At 37.4% G+C, this 12,517-nt stretch overlaps 1 protein-coding gene and 1 long non-coding RNA gene across 2 annotated transcripts; both read left to right on the top strand.

Annotated features, from left to right (window-relative positions):
• The first annotated feature begins 272 nt into the window (after positions 1 to 272).
• Positions 273 to 4,518, top strand: LOC113358382 (1-aminocyclopropane-1-carboxylate synthase-like). Its single transcript, XM_026601933.1, has 4 exons — positions 273 to 647; positions 741 to 872; positions 1,004 to 1,164; positions 3,185 to 4,518. The coding sequence occupies exons 1-4, from the start codon at positions 480 to 482 to the stop codon at positions 4,197 to 4,199; spliced, it is 1,476 nt and encodes a 491-aa protein (XP_026457718.1). The 5' UTR covers positions 273 to 479; the 3' UTR covers positions 4,200 to 4,518.
• Positions 4,519 to 4,835: 317 nt separating this feature from the next.
• On the top strand, positions 4,836 to 6,843 carry LOC113362015. The gene is made up of 3 exons (XR_003365488.1): positions 4,836 to 4,913; positions 6,220 to 6,356; positions 6,767 to 6,843. It is a non-coding gene; the product is annotated as an uncharacterized LOC113362015 (long non-coding RNA).
• Positions 6,844 to 12,517: the final 5,674 nt, after the last annotated feature.

Below are 12,517 nucleotides of genomic sequence, written 5' to 3'. Positions count from 1 at the left end.
CAATCTACATTCGTTGATCCAAATCTAAAACCATGGCGGTAAAGATCAGAAAGGTAAAGTACTTTTCAAATAATTCTTCAGTCTCACGTGCTCAACCAGTAGCGGTTCTTTGACGACAAAAAAAATTCATACAGAAAAAATTAACGAAGACTGACCCAATATCACAACTGACAACACCATATTTTTTTTCTTTCTTTTGGTCTTCTTCTTTGTTTCTTACTTTCTTCCTTTTCATAATTCTCTCTTTCTTGGTTTGAAGTTTGAATATCTTATTCTCTGCCTCTCTATTTACTTTCTTGTCATTTCCTTCTCCTTTCTCAACTGCATGCCTATATATATATATATATCCCTACTCGATCCTTCTTCATTAATCTAATCAGTGATCAGCTCAATAACTCTTACTCTCAGACTCTCTTTCTCTACTTCTTTTTTATCGTACACGTACTCTCTTCTCTATCTAGCCAAGCAAGTCTAACTAAATGGGTTTCGCTGTAAACAGTCAAAACCTTCTTTCTAGAATTGCAAACAGTAACGGACACGGCGAAGATTCTCCATATTTCGATGGATGGAAAGCATATGATAATGATCCTTTTCATCCAACTGATAATCCTAATGGAGTCATTCAAATGGGTCTTGCTGAAAATCAGGTACGTAATTCGAGTTTCACGTCTTCTCGTCCTGGTAATAACTTTGTTTAAATAATACCAGTAGACTTAACTTTGTTTTTTATGTGTGCGCAGCTATCCTTTGATTTAGTTGTAGACTGGATTAAGAGACATCCAGAGGCTTCAATATGTACTAACCAAGGAGTCAACGACTTCATGGAGCTCGCTCTCTTTCAAGATTATCATGGACTATCTACTTTTCGAGAGGTGCGTTAATTATCTTGTACTAAACAGATTTGTGATTGAATTTAAGTCAGAAGTGATTCATCACGTCAAAAAAGAAAAAAAAAACACAACTTATGTTAATAATGTTTTTTTTTTCTTCTTAATACTTACAGGCTATTGCTAAGTTTATGGGGAAAATAAGAGGAGGTAAGGCTACTTTTGATCCGGATCACGTAGTTATGAGTGGAGGAGCTACTGGTGCTGCTGAAACTATTGCCTTTTGTTTAGCTGATGCCGGTGACGCGTTCCTCGTTCCTTCGCCATATTATCCGGCGTAAGTGTCTCTATCTTTCCAATCTACAGTATTAAAAATCAATCATTAGAACCCATGATCTCAGCTGGTCTGCTAATACTTTAAATTTAAAAGTAAAATCCTTATATTACTACCTCCGTCCCTAATTAGATGACCTAGTTAAAATTTACTAGTAAATTTAGAAATGATTTATCTCTCAAACTATACAACGGATTTTCGTAAACTTTGTATCATTGGAAAGCATTTTAAAACACCTATCTAATGAATATAAATATGTCTATCAGATTTTATATATTTCTTATAATAATACTAATCTATCACTCCACTTATTTATGGTATAGGTCATCTAATTAGGGACGGAGGGAGTATTATTTTTCTCTCTTTCATTAAGCAATACTGGTTTGACCACTATCCATTAAAGGATCTAGGGGTGTAAATTCGGGCAGGCCGGGCCGCCTGACCCAAAAACTAAGACGGGCCGGGCAGACCAGACTTAATATTTGTGAACCCGTAAACAAATTCAGGCCGGACAGGCCGGGCACAAGTAGATAATTTGCTACCCAAAGACCGCCAAAAGCCCGCTCTTTATACGGGCAGGCCAGATCGGGCCGGACAAGCCACTATTTTTTTTTATTTTTTTTTTAAGTTTAAATTTTCAAATGAGCGGTATTAAATACAATATCCTTTCCTTTCCAACATCGCATATCGTAAGTGATAGTATTATTTTATATTTAAATTACACTGACAAATTTTTAATTTTATCCTATAATATTTAATTAATTAGAGTACAATAAACTTTCTAATAAGAAAATATATTACCATTAATGTTTTGAAAAGGTTAATTATAAGTAAAAACAATTATATATTTTATTTTTCTTGACATAAAATTGACAATTATAAAATTGTAACTTTTAAGTCTTTTTAAGAGGATATTAAATGATTGATGGCACATAGAAGGCTTCCAGGCCGGACACCAGGCCGGATATAAGGCCGAGCATCATAATTAATCGCAAAGCCCGAGACCGCCCAATAATTTATTCCAGGCCGGGCCGGGTGGTCCATGACGGGCCATAACAGGCTTTGGGCTACTTCGGGTACAGGCGGGCTCGGGCGGATACAGGCAGGCCGAATATTTTCGGGTATTATTTACACCCCTAAGAGCGTCCACAGTGGGAGAGTAAACCCAAATATTTGGTCTTTTGAACAGACGTAGTGGAACGTACTATCGATCAAATTTTGATCAACGACTAAAACCCAGAGTATATTTGGTCTGGGACCAAGACTAAACCCAAATATAGTCGAGCGTTGGTATACTTCACGCCCCACCACCAGGCGGACATATAGTGCACGTCCCACATCAGGCGGACGTATATTCCACGCCCCACATCAGGCGTTGGTATAGTCTACGCTCCACATGGGGCGTACGCAAAGTCTACGCCCCATTTTTTTATTATTATTATTTTGTATGGGGCGGGCATTATACCCCTGCCCCCTTCTTTGTTTTCAAAACCATTTTAGTGGGGCGGGCTTTATACCTCCGCCCCACTTCTTTCATTTTTTTTTTTTAGGATCTACCCAATCAGGCGTTGGTATAGTCTACGCCCCACACCAGGCGAACGTATAATGTACGTCTGACCAAATTTAGTCTTTCCACCGTAGCGTCACACACCATACTAAACCCAAAATTTGATCTTTTTTTTCCTCTTTGGTCTTTGGTTATACTCGCACCACTGCAGTTGCTCTAAAAGTATCATACCAGCCGACGCTACGTTACAACTACGTCGTTCTCCATTTCGTATCTGCTCTCTTAAATATGTCGACAAGTACAACCTTTAAATATGTTGGACCATTTACGCACTAGCATATTTGCCCCACCTTGATGAATGGTACCCCATCTGACTTGCCGAAACACAGCCTGACGTGACAAAGATATGCACGAAATCTCATATGAAGTACTTAAGCATTGACTAATCGTCTATCTATCGATAAATTAAATGATTTCTTTCTTTGTACTTATATTAAATTTGGAAATCTTTTGCAGATTTAGTCGAGACTTTGGATGGAGGACAGGGGTGAAGCTAATTCCAATCGTCTGCGAAAGTTCTAACAATTTCCGCATCACCATTACGGCATTGGAAGCTGCATATCAGAAAGCCCAAGAAGCTAACATTAAAGTCAAAGGTTTACTCGTAAACAACCCTTCAAACCCATTGGGGACTGTCCTAGATAAGGACACACTACAATCCCTTGTGAAGTTCATCAATGAAAAGAAAATACATCTGGTGTGCGACGAAATTTATGCTGCCACCGTTTTTGAAAAACCTGATTTTGTAAGCATCTCTGAGGTAGTCGAAGAAACTAAGGAATGCAATCGCGATCTCATCCATGTTCTATCTAGTCTTTCAAAGGATATGGGACTTCCAGGCTTTAGAGTTGGAATTATTTATTCGTACAACAAAAGTGTAGTAAATTGTGCTCGAAAGATGTCGAGTTTCGGATTAGTTTCTACACAAACACAACATTTTGTTGCGTCATTGCTTTCAGATGACGAGTTTGTTGATCGGTTTCTCTCCGAGAGTTCGAAGAGGTTGGCGAAAAGACATAACATGCTTACACAAGGCCTCAAGGAAGTAGGAATTGGTAGTTTGAAGAGTAATGCAGGTTTATTTTTCTGGATGGATTTACGGAGTCTTCTTAAAGAGCCGACTCTCGAAGCCGAGATGTCATTATGGCGTGTTATCATCAACGATGTTAAACTTAACGTGTCACCTGGTTCTTCTTTTCAATGTTCAGAAGCTGGATGGTTTCGGGTTTGTTTTGCAAACATGGATGATGAAACAGTGGAAATCGCACTTGGAAGAATCCGAAACTTCGTGGCGCTGCAAGTGAAGGATAACAATTCATCAGAATCACCTCCACTAGCGAAGAAACCACGATGGAAGAACAATCTTCGTGTCAGCTTTTCTCGAAGGTGCGAAGAGATTATTATGACACCAAGAATGATGTCGCCTCACTCCCCCATGCCTCACTCACCTCTTGTTCGTACGAGAACTTAATTATTGATTGATAATCAAGATTAATTGATTAACATCGGGTTGTAGCCTAATTTGTCTTAAATTGTGCGTATAAAATTAGTAGCACTAGTATCTAGGTTTAGAAAATGTTTGCGAAACCGATTGCTGAGTTGTTAGAATAATTGCTACCGTCCCATTTTTTGAATTGCAAATGTCTGCATTCTGTATGGGACAGTGATAAATAGAGATGCTCATCTGTTTTTTTCATTCCAAAATTGAACTGGTTTGATAACAGATACACAAGTGAAAAATATATTAATATAGAAATAAAGAAGTGAAATATTTGACTGTTGGAGTTTAATTATTTCTCAGCTCTCAATTCTAATTCTATTCGGCCGCCGGTAAAGGAGGCCCGTAGCTGACTTACAGCAAACTCCATGTTTGTTTGTTTGTTTAAGTAGAAAATCACGTTTAATTCCATGGCTTTAGACTATTTAGTCCAGCGTCTCAACGTCTAGTACTAGGAGGTCCAATTTCACAAAATTTAGAACGGGTCAATCCTAACCTGGACGATTTAGTCCAAAATGGTTATTTGTGATGACAAAAATGACCTTAAGGTATAAACGTGAAGTTCTAATTTATTCCCACTTCATTTCTTCGATTTCTTCTAGCGACACGTTTCTGAAACGAAGAAGAAGAGTTTCTAGGTTTTAGTTGTTAATCTCGATTTAGCTTCACTAACGACAAAATAAAATGGTAAGATCTACAATTCCCCATCTCTATGTATAGGAATCAGTTTATTCTTGCTCTTGCTTTTGTTCGATTACCCTTCACCTTTCCACGATTGTTTCATAATGGTAATAATGAAATAGATTTCCACAAATTCCACTTCTCGTATTATGCTTTTGATTTTGTTTTACAGTAATTTTGATTTTGGTTTTTGTTTTATCAAAGAGATGTGATGCATTTGTGCTGTTAAACTCAATGAACAGAGTTAAAACTGAGAAAGACATCTTCTCAAATCAATCGTTGAAATGATTTAATGTAATCGAGCAGATTAAATCTTATAATTTTGATATGTTAAATCTTTGTTACATTTTGTTTTTCCAGATCTTAATTTTAGGATTTGTATTTTGTTTTCTAGATCTTAATTTTGGGATTTATTTCATGGATCTATATTCTTTTGGCATCGAGAATTTCTTTAATATCTTGATTTTTTAAGTTCTAAACGGAAGATTTTGTTGCATACGATGTATTTTGCAATAAATCAGGAAAATATCCTGATTGGTCTGCTACCACGATTGATCAAGCACTGGAAGCTCTTTAAAAAGTTCCGAGCATTAGGTAAATGAAACTACTTGTGCTATTTTTTTTGGGTACCCTGGAAAATGAAAGAGATAGGTAATTACTTGACAATATATTTTGCTTTTCATTTCAATCTGAGTTTTCGGCAACTTCGAGCGCCGTATTTTTTCAATTATTTAAAGAAATTCTTTTTCTGGAACTTGTTTACAATTACAAATATTTAGGTGAGATTTATTTCATTTATAAATGTCGTTAGTGTTTGATGATAGTTCCCTTGCGTACATATTTTGGTGCTCAATAGACCTTTGGTAAAATAAGCCAAGTGATGATAATACTTTTGAATTCCCAATAGAGAAGACAGTATTTGATGATAGTTCCCTTGCCTACCAGGGGGTTAGTCGTGGGAGAGTTTGAGAGATTTTAATGTATTTAGGTTTTCTCCTGTTAGTCATGAGGGAGTTTGAGGGAGTCTCTCCAAATCCCCGTTAGTCGTGGGGGAGTTTAGAGGAGTCTCCTAAACTCCCTAGAAAACACCTGTTAGTCGTTGGGGAGTTTAAAAAAAGCTCTTGAACTCCCTGTTAGTCAAAAAAACCCTACAATACTAGGGAGTTGGTTGCTTTGGGGAGTTCGAAGGAGTTTTTAGTGTATTTTGGTCTCACAAAAAATCTCTCAAAAGAGTAGAGATTTGGGAGGAGTTTGAGAATGTATAGCTTGAAAAGGGTCTCAGTGATTTTCTAATTTTGTTGTACTGTTACAGTAATCGAGCTAAGCGAGTATTTTCCTCTGCACCAATTACTAAGCGATATAGTTTAATATCTCTTAAGACAGCTGATGGGATCAACATTTTGATTCAAGGCCTTATCTCGTTCTCAGGGAAATGGGTTTTCTCCAGAGGTTGTTACTACTACTACTGTGTCTTTACTCTTCTTAGTTATGCCTTTTTGATTTGTCTTGTCTCATGTTGAAATGGAGTAATTTTAGTTTGTGCATATAAATTGTTCTGCAAATGACTAAATGTAAGCTTCGTAAACAAAAAAATCCATATGAGTTATGCTTTTTAGGTTACAAGTGATGTTATGGATTACAACCTGCATTATTTCAGTCCTTTTTCGGTTATTAGTTTATTGCGAACAAATGCATTGGAAGTCAATTTTGGTCCTTGTTGAGGAATAGTATCTAACTATGGGTCATTGAAAGTTTGCATTGAGAACAGTATGTGCACATTGAGTATCAAATTACGATACCTGTTCTGGTATTAGAGGAATTTAGTATTATCTATTGATGGATACCTACACTATGAGCAGGTTTGCAGTCGTTTCATTGTGGGGTTTCCATTTGGCTGGGAGGATGTTGCTGATCAATGCTTGGACCAACATCTGCTGGTGATGGTGCTCCAGTCTTCCTTTCCTGAGTCAAAAGAAGTGCCGACTTCTCTTTCCAACAAGAAGACGTTCACTAACATGAAAAGTGAAGAACCAAAGATCTTAGTTGCAGTTATGATACTGGTATGGGATGAAGTTGTAAAAGATGCTCCAGTATCTACAAATTCTGATGTGAAAAATGCTGATCCAAATGAGGCCACTGTTGCTGTTCCGCAGGCATCCTGAGAGTACAAAGTTGGCTAAAGCAAAGGTGGAGTTAAAAAAGGTAAAGTAGGTCGGAAGAAGAAGAAGGGAACAAATTCATGTTCTATTTCTGGGTCTGCTGGCTGTGGAGTTGTACAAGTCCATCTCAAAGAGGATATAGGTCATGTTTCTGAAGGAAAACTGGAAAGATCTGTGTCAGAAACGCCCATTGCAGCCAGTCATAGTGTGCAAGAAAGATCTGGAAGTTGCAATTCTAGCACAACCAGGACAACGGCTATCTCACTCTCCTTCGCTGCAGTTTCCTGCTATTCCAGTCCTTGAATTTCTCCTTCTTGCTGCGACACCGACACACACAAGCACTCCAGCCCCCATATCTCAGCACACACATGCTGCATTCCATTGTTCTCTGTTAAGCTTCATTCCATCACCGCCACATCAAACTCATTTCAGTCCCTTGTTTCGCACCACCACCACCATCACCAGTACCATTTAGTTCAAGCAACAGCATCTCAATTCTTTCCCTGCTGTAACTATAACTACCTGCAAGTCAGGTTCAATACCAGACTCGTCTCTGCTTTAATCAGTTAGCATCCATTCCCTTCCGTCAACACTCATACCCATTTCATACAACTGTAGCTCAATTCCATTCTAGACCTTGTTCACCATTGCCATGATCAGCTGCACATTCACCATCTCTCATCTCTATAGTTGATTCCGCCTTACCTGACTGTCACCACCAATACCCACAGCCATCTCTGGCAGCAATCAAACTGCAACACTATCTACACTGACTCTCACAATACTCCTCTCTTGACTGCAATCCCAGTTCAACATCAAGCTTAATACCGCCACCAACTGATCAAACATTCAACACACATTCCATTTCCAGCTCATCCTACCAGTTCAGACTTGCAATCTCCCATGGCCTCACTGCAACTTCACTTCCAACCCGCTTCAGTTCGTCGCCATACTGCATCTCCATTATCTAAGGTCATCACCAAACTCACAATCGACTTTTGTTATCTCAGTACATTCCCTCTTCAGACACAACCACAGACTCAAGCTCAAGCTTTCAATAGCTGTGCTGTGAACAGAACAGCCTACTTCCCTGCAATGCACAGACTCAACACATCTGCAACCTCCATAACCAGCTGCTGCAAAAACACCAACTTTTCTTCCCTGCAACCTCAGACAACTCCCATCTCAGTCCATTCCTTTCTTAGCCAACCGCAAACGCACAACTGCAAGGCACAGGTTCAGCTCGTTACAATCCACCAACTTCAGACCAATACCACAAGTTTAGCTCCATAATTTCAGCATTCCTTCCCTCGACATCAACATTTCAAATTCTTCTTAACGGTACCAACACTGCCTGAATTCAACCAACAGTACCTTCAGCTTCTTATTTTCTTTGTGGCTTCTTGTATCTTCTTTTCCCTGCAAATGAAATTAGAGCACCGGGAAAACCCATCTATGTTTTATGCACCCATTCCAACCTAGTAATGAAATAGAAGTAGAGAAAATGACGGCAGCTGCTTGTGAAGATGATCATAAAAACCCGTCACTGAAATTGAGCTCAGCTCCCTTTTATTGTTTCTTAAAAGAGAATGAGTTAGGAGTGAACTCTCTCAAACTCCCCCAAACTCCGTCTAATAAACTCTATCAAACTCCCTACACTCCCCCAAACTCCATGAACTCAAAAACACCAAACTCTCTCAAACTCCCTACACTCTCTCAAACTCTCTTAAAATTCCTGAGATTTAAAATACACTCAACTCCCCTGAAATCACTCGAGGACTAACCCCTCTACATATTTTGGTGCTCAATAGACCTTTGGTAAAATAAGCCAAGTGATGATAATACTTTTGAATTCCCAATAGAGAAGACTTGTTTACGTTAGTGAGGATAGTGTTTAATTTTGAAAGTCTTCTCTATCTCAAGGCTATTTACGCTTGAATTCGTAGCTCCTTGTATTATTTTTGTTGAATGTGTTCTGTTTCATATCAACCTTATGATTCAAATACCGTTATGTTCATAGTTTGTTGCACTTGATATCAGAGCCTAATCTAGGCTTTAAAAGAATTATAGTAAGGAAAGTCTTATGGAACCTTTCATTTTTTTACTTGGAAGTTATGTGTATATGCGTACCTTACTCCAAGGCGCCACCATCTAAAAATACATGAACCTTACTGCTCCCAAAGCCAACATACCCAGGTTATTGCTTCTATTTTTGATATTTTTTTTCTCTTTCAGATTATGTTCTAGAAGGAAGTGAAGACTATACTGAATGTTTCCTATTGTCCAATAAGAAGATACATTTCAATTTTCAACTATAATTAAGTATCCTTGTTGGTCACTAGTTGGATATTAATTTTCATTTTTCCGTTTGAAAACCATGTACTCCTAGGGGTGTAAATTTTGTCCAGCAGCCCAAAGCCCACTACCGTCTATCCTGTCCCATGAGCCCATGGGTGCCCGTGTCCCATTACGGGCTGACCCGACTTAGCCCGTTTAAATAAGAGGGCGGGCGTAGGCCACAAGTCAAATTTTCTTTTCCGGCCCAATACCCTCTCTATTAGACCATCAATGTTACTCGCCCTATTAGCCCGTCAATAATATTCATTTACTTAATCTAAATGACTGTTTTCATTTTCCTCATAGTTCTCGTATGTATTTCTTAATTTTTATTTCACAGGAATCTAAATTTGTTAACATATAGAGAAAATATTGAGCAAAATTTAAGGCAGTTTCCTTATTTGATGATTCAATTCAGGAAAAATTATAGGAAGTTTGGTTTATCTTGTTCCCATATCAATCTCGTATTTGATTATTAATTTTAAGTAAAACTTGTGTGTTATTACGTTACTTTCTTTTTAGTGTCAATAATGTATATATTTTTGTAATATTAATTTTAACTAATATTCAAGGCCCTCCCGGCCCTACCCGCCCGAGCCAAATTACATAACAGGCTTGGGCAGGCCATGGGTACTAACTGTAGATAAATCATCCTGCCTGCCCAACCCTTTTAATTTCATGGTTAAGAAATGTTCCTGCCCGTCCTATACCGTCCCATTTAATAATTAGGTCGGGCAGCCCGGTCCGTCCCAATTTACACCCCTATGTGCTCCACTGACTATGCTTACACTTTTCCTTGTATTCTTCTGGTAGTGTTAATAAGACAAAAACTTGCTAAGTTCTAAATTTTACTTGGGTCGGAAAAATAATGAGCACCACACTTTTCTCAATTTTTAATTTGATGAGTTTTATGGATAGTGCCTGGTGCTAATTCTTAACTTATTCAGTAGAAACTTGGACATCTGATGGCCGTGAGAGTCTAAAAATATTTTGAATAGTGATTTTGTTTTGAGTACATGGTAAATATTTACAAATTTGATTGTTTGTTATTCTATACATGATTCTAGTTGCTTTGTTTGGTAACAATGAACTAGAGATGGTAGTGATCGTACGTATTGGTGCACCTGTGCGTAATGCAAGTGTACATATTGGTGCACATGTGCGTAATGCAAGTGTACATATTGGTGCACCTGTATGTATTCCAAGTTTACATTTTTGCATCTTAGTTCGATAAGATAATATTACTTTGTTGGTTCACAATCCATTTGATTTAGTGGAATTTGAGTTCTGTTGTACGATGACAAAGTTAGGGTGCAAATTTGGGTTCAATTTTTATAAGGGATTCACATCTATCTACCGATATATAGTTAAAGATTAATTTTTTTGTGTATATTAATTTATCATTTATTGTATTTAGCGTTTTTAATTGGGTGATGTCATAGTAGAGACTAAGGTAAAGACAAAAATGAACTTCAGTTGCAATGTGAGCCCTGCATCAATGCCTCACATGCATGTCCACAGAATAGCATTGTGGTTGAGCTATGATTATTTTATGGTTCCGTTTCAGTATGAATGTAGGAGAGGTGAGTGGAATAAACTTGAGTTTTAATTTTGATATGTTAAATCTTTGTTACATTTTGTTTTTCCAGATCTTAATTTTAGGATTTGTATTTTGTTTTCTAGATCTTAATTTTGGGATTTATTTTATGGATCTATATTCTTTTGGCATCGAGAATTTCTTTAATATCTTGATTTTTTAAGTTCTAAACGGAAGATTTTGTTGCATACGATGTATTTTGCAATAAATCAGGAAAATATCTTGATTGGTCTGCTACCATGATTGATCAAGCACTGGAAGCTCTTTAAAAAGTTCCGAGCATTAGGTAAATGAAACTACTTGTGCTATTTTTTTTGGGTACCCTGGAAAATGAAAGAGATAGGTAATTACTTGACAATATATTTTGCTTTTCATTTCAATCTGAGTTTTCGGCAACTTCGAGCGCCGTATTTTTTCAATTATTTAAAGAAATTCTTTTTCTGGAACTTGTTTACAATTACAAATATTTAGGTGAGATTTATTTCATTTATAAATGTCGTTAGTGTTTGATGATAGTTCCCTTGCGTACATATTTTGGTGCTCAATAGACCTTTGGTAAAATAAGCCAAGTGATGATAATACTTTTGAATTCCCAATAGAGAAGACAGTATTTGATGATAGTTCCCTTGCCTACCAGGGGGTTAGTCGTGGGAGAGTTTGAGAAATTTTAATGTATTTAGGTTTTCTCCTGTTAGTCATGAGGGAGTTTGAGGGAGTCTCTCCAAATCCCCGTTAGTCGTGGGGGAGTTTAGAGGAGTCTCCTAAACTCCCTAGAAAACACCTGTTAGTCGTTGGGGAGTTTAAAAAAAGCTCTTGAACTCCCTGTTAGTCAAAAAAACCCTACAATACTAGGGAGTTGGTTGCTTTGGGGAGTTCGAAGGAGTTTTTAGTGTATTTTGGTCTCACAAAAAATCTCTCAAAAGAGTAGAGATTTGGGAGGAGTTTGAGAATGCATAGCTTGAAAAGGGTCTCAGTGATTTTCTAATTTTGTTGTACTGTTACAGTAATCGAGCTAAGCGAGTTTTCCTCTGCACCAATTACTAAGCGATATAGTTTAATATCTCTTAAGACAGCTGATGGGATCAACATTTTGATTCAAGGCCTTATCTCGTTCTCAGGGAAATGGGTTTTCTCCAGAGGTTGTTACTACTACTACTGTGTCTTTACTCTTCTTAGTTATGCCTTTTTGATTTGTCTTGTCTCATGTTGAAATGGAGTAATTTTAGTTTGTGCATATAAATTGTTCTGCAAATGACTAAATGTGTAAGCTTCGTAAACAAAAAAATCCATATGAGTTATGCTTTTTAGGTTACAAGTGATGTTATGGATTACAACCTGCATTATTTCAGTCCTTTTTCGGTTATTAGTTTATTGCGAACAAATGCATTGGAAAGTCAATTTTGGTCCTTGTTGAGGAATATAGTATCTAACTATGGGTCATTGAAAGTTTGCATTGAGAACAGTATGTGCACATTGAGTATCAAATTACGATACCTGTTCTGGTATTAGAGGAATTT

This window comes from Papaver somniferum, chromosome 3, assembly GCF_003573695.1.
Source record: "Papaver somniferum cultivar HN1 chromosome 3, ASM357369v1, whole genome shotgun sequence".
NCBI classification, from domain to species: domain Eukaryota; kingdom Viridiplantae; phylum Streptophyta; class Magnoliopsida; order Ranunculales; family Papaveraceae; genus Papaver; species Papaver somniferum.
The sequence above is the reverse complement of the archived record's forward strand: the minus strand, read 5'-3'. Positions and strand labels throughout refer to the sequence as shown.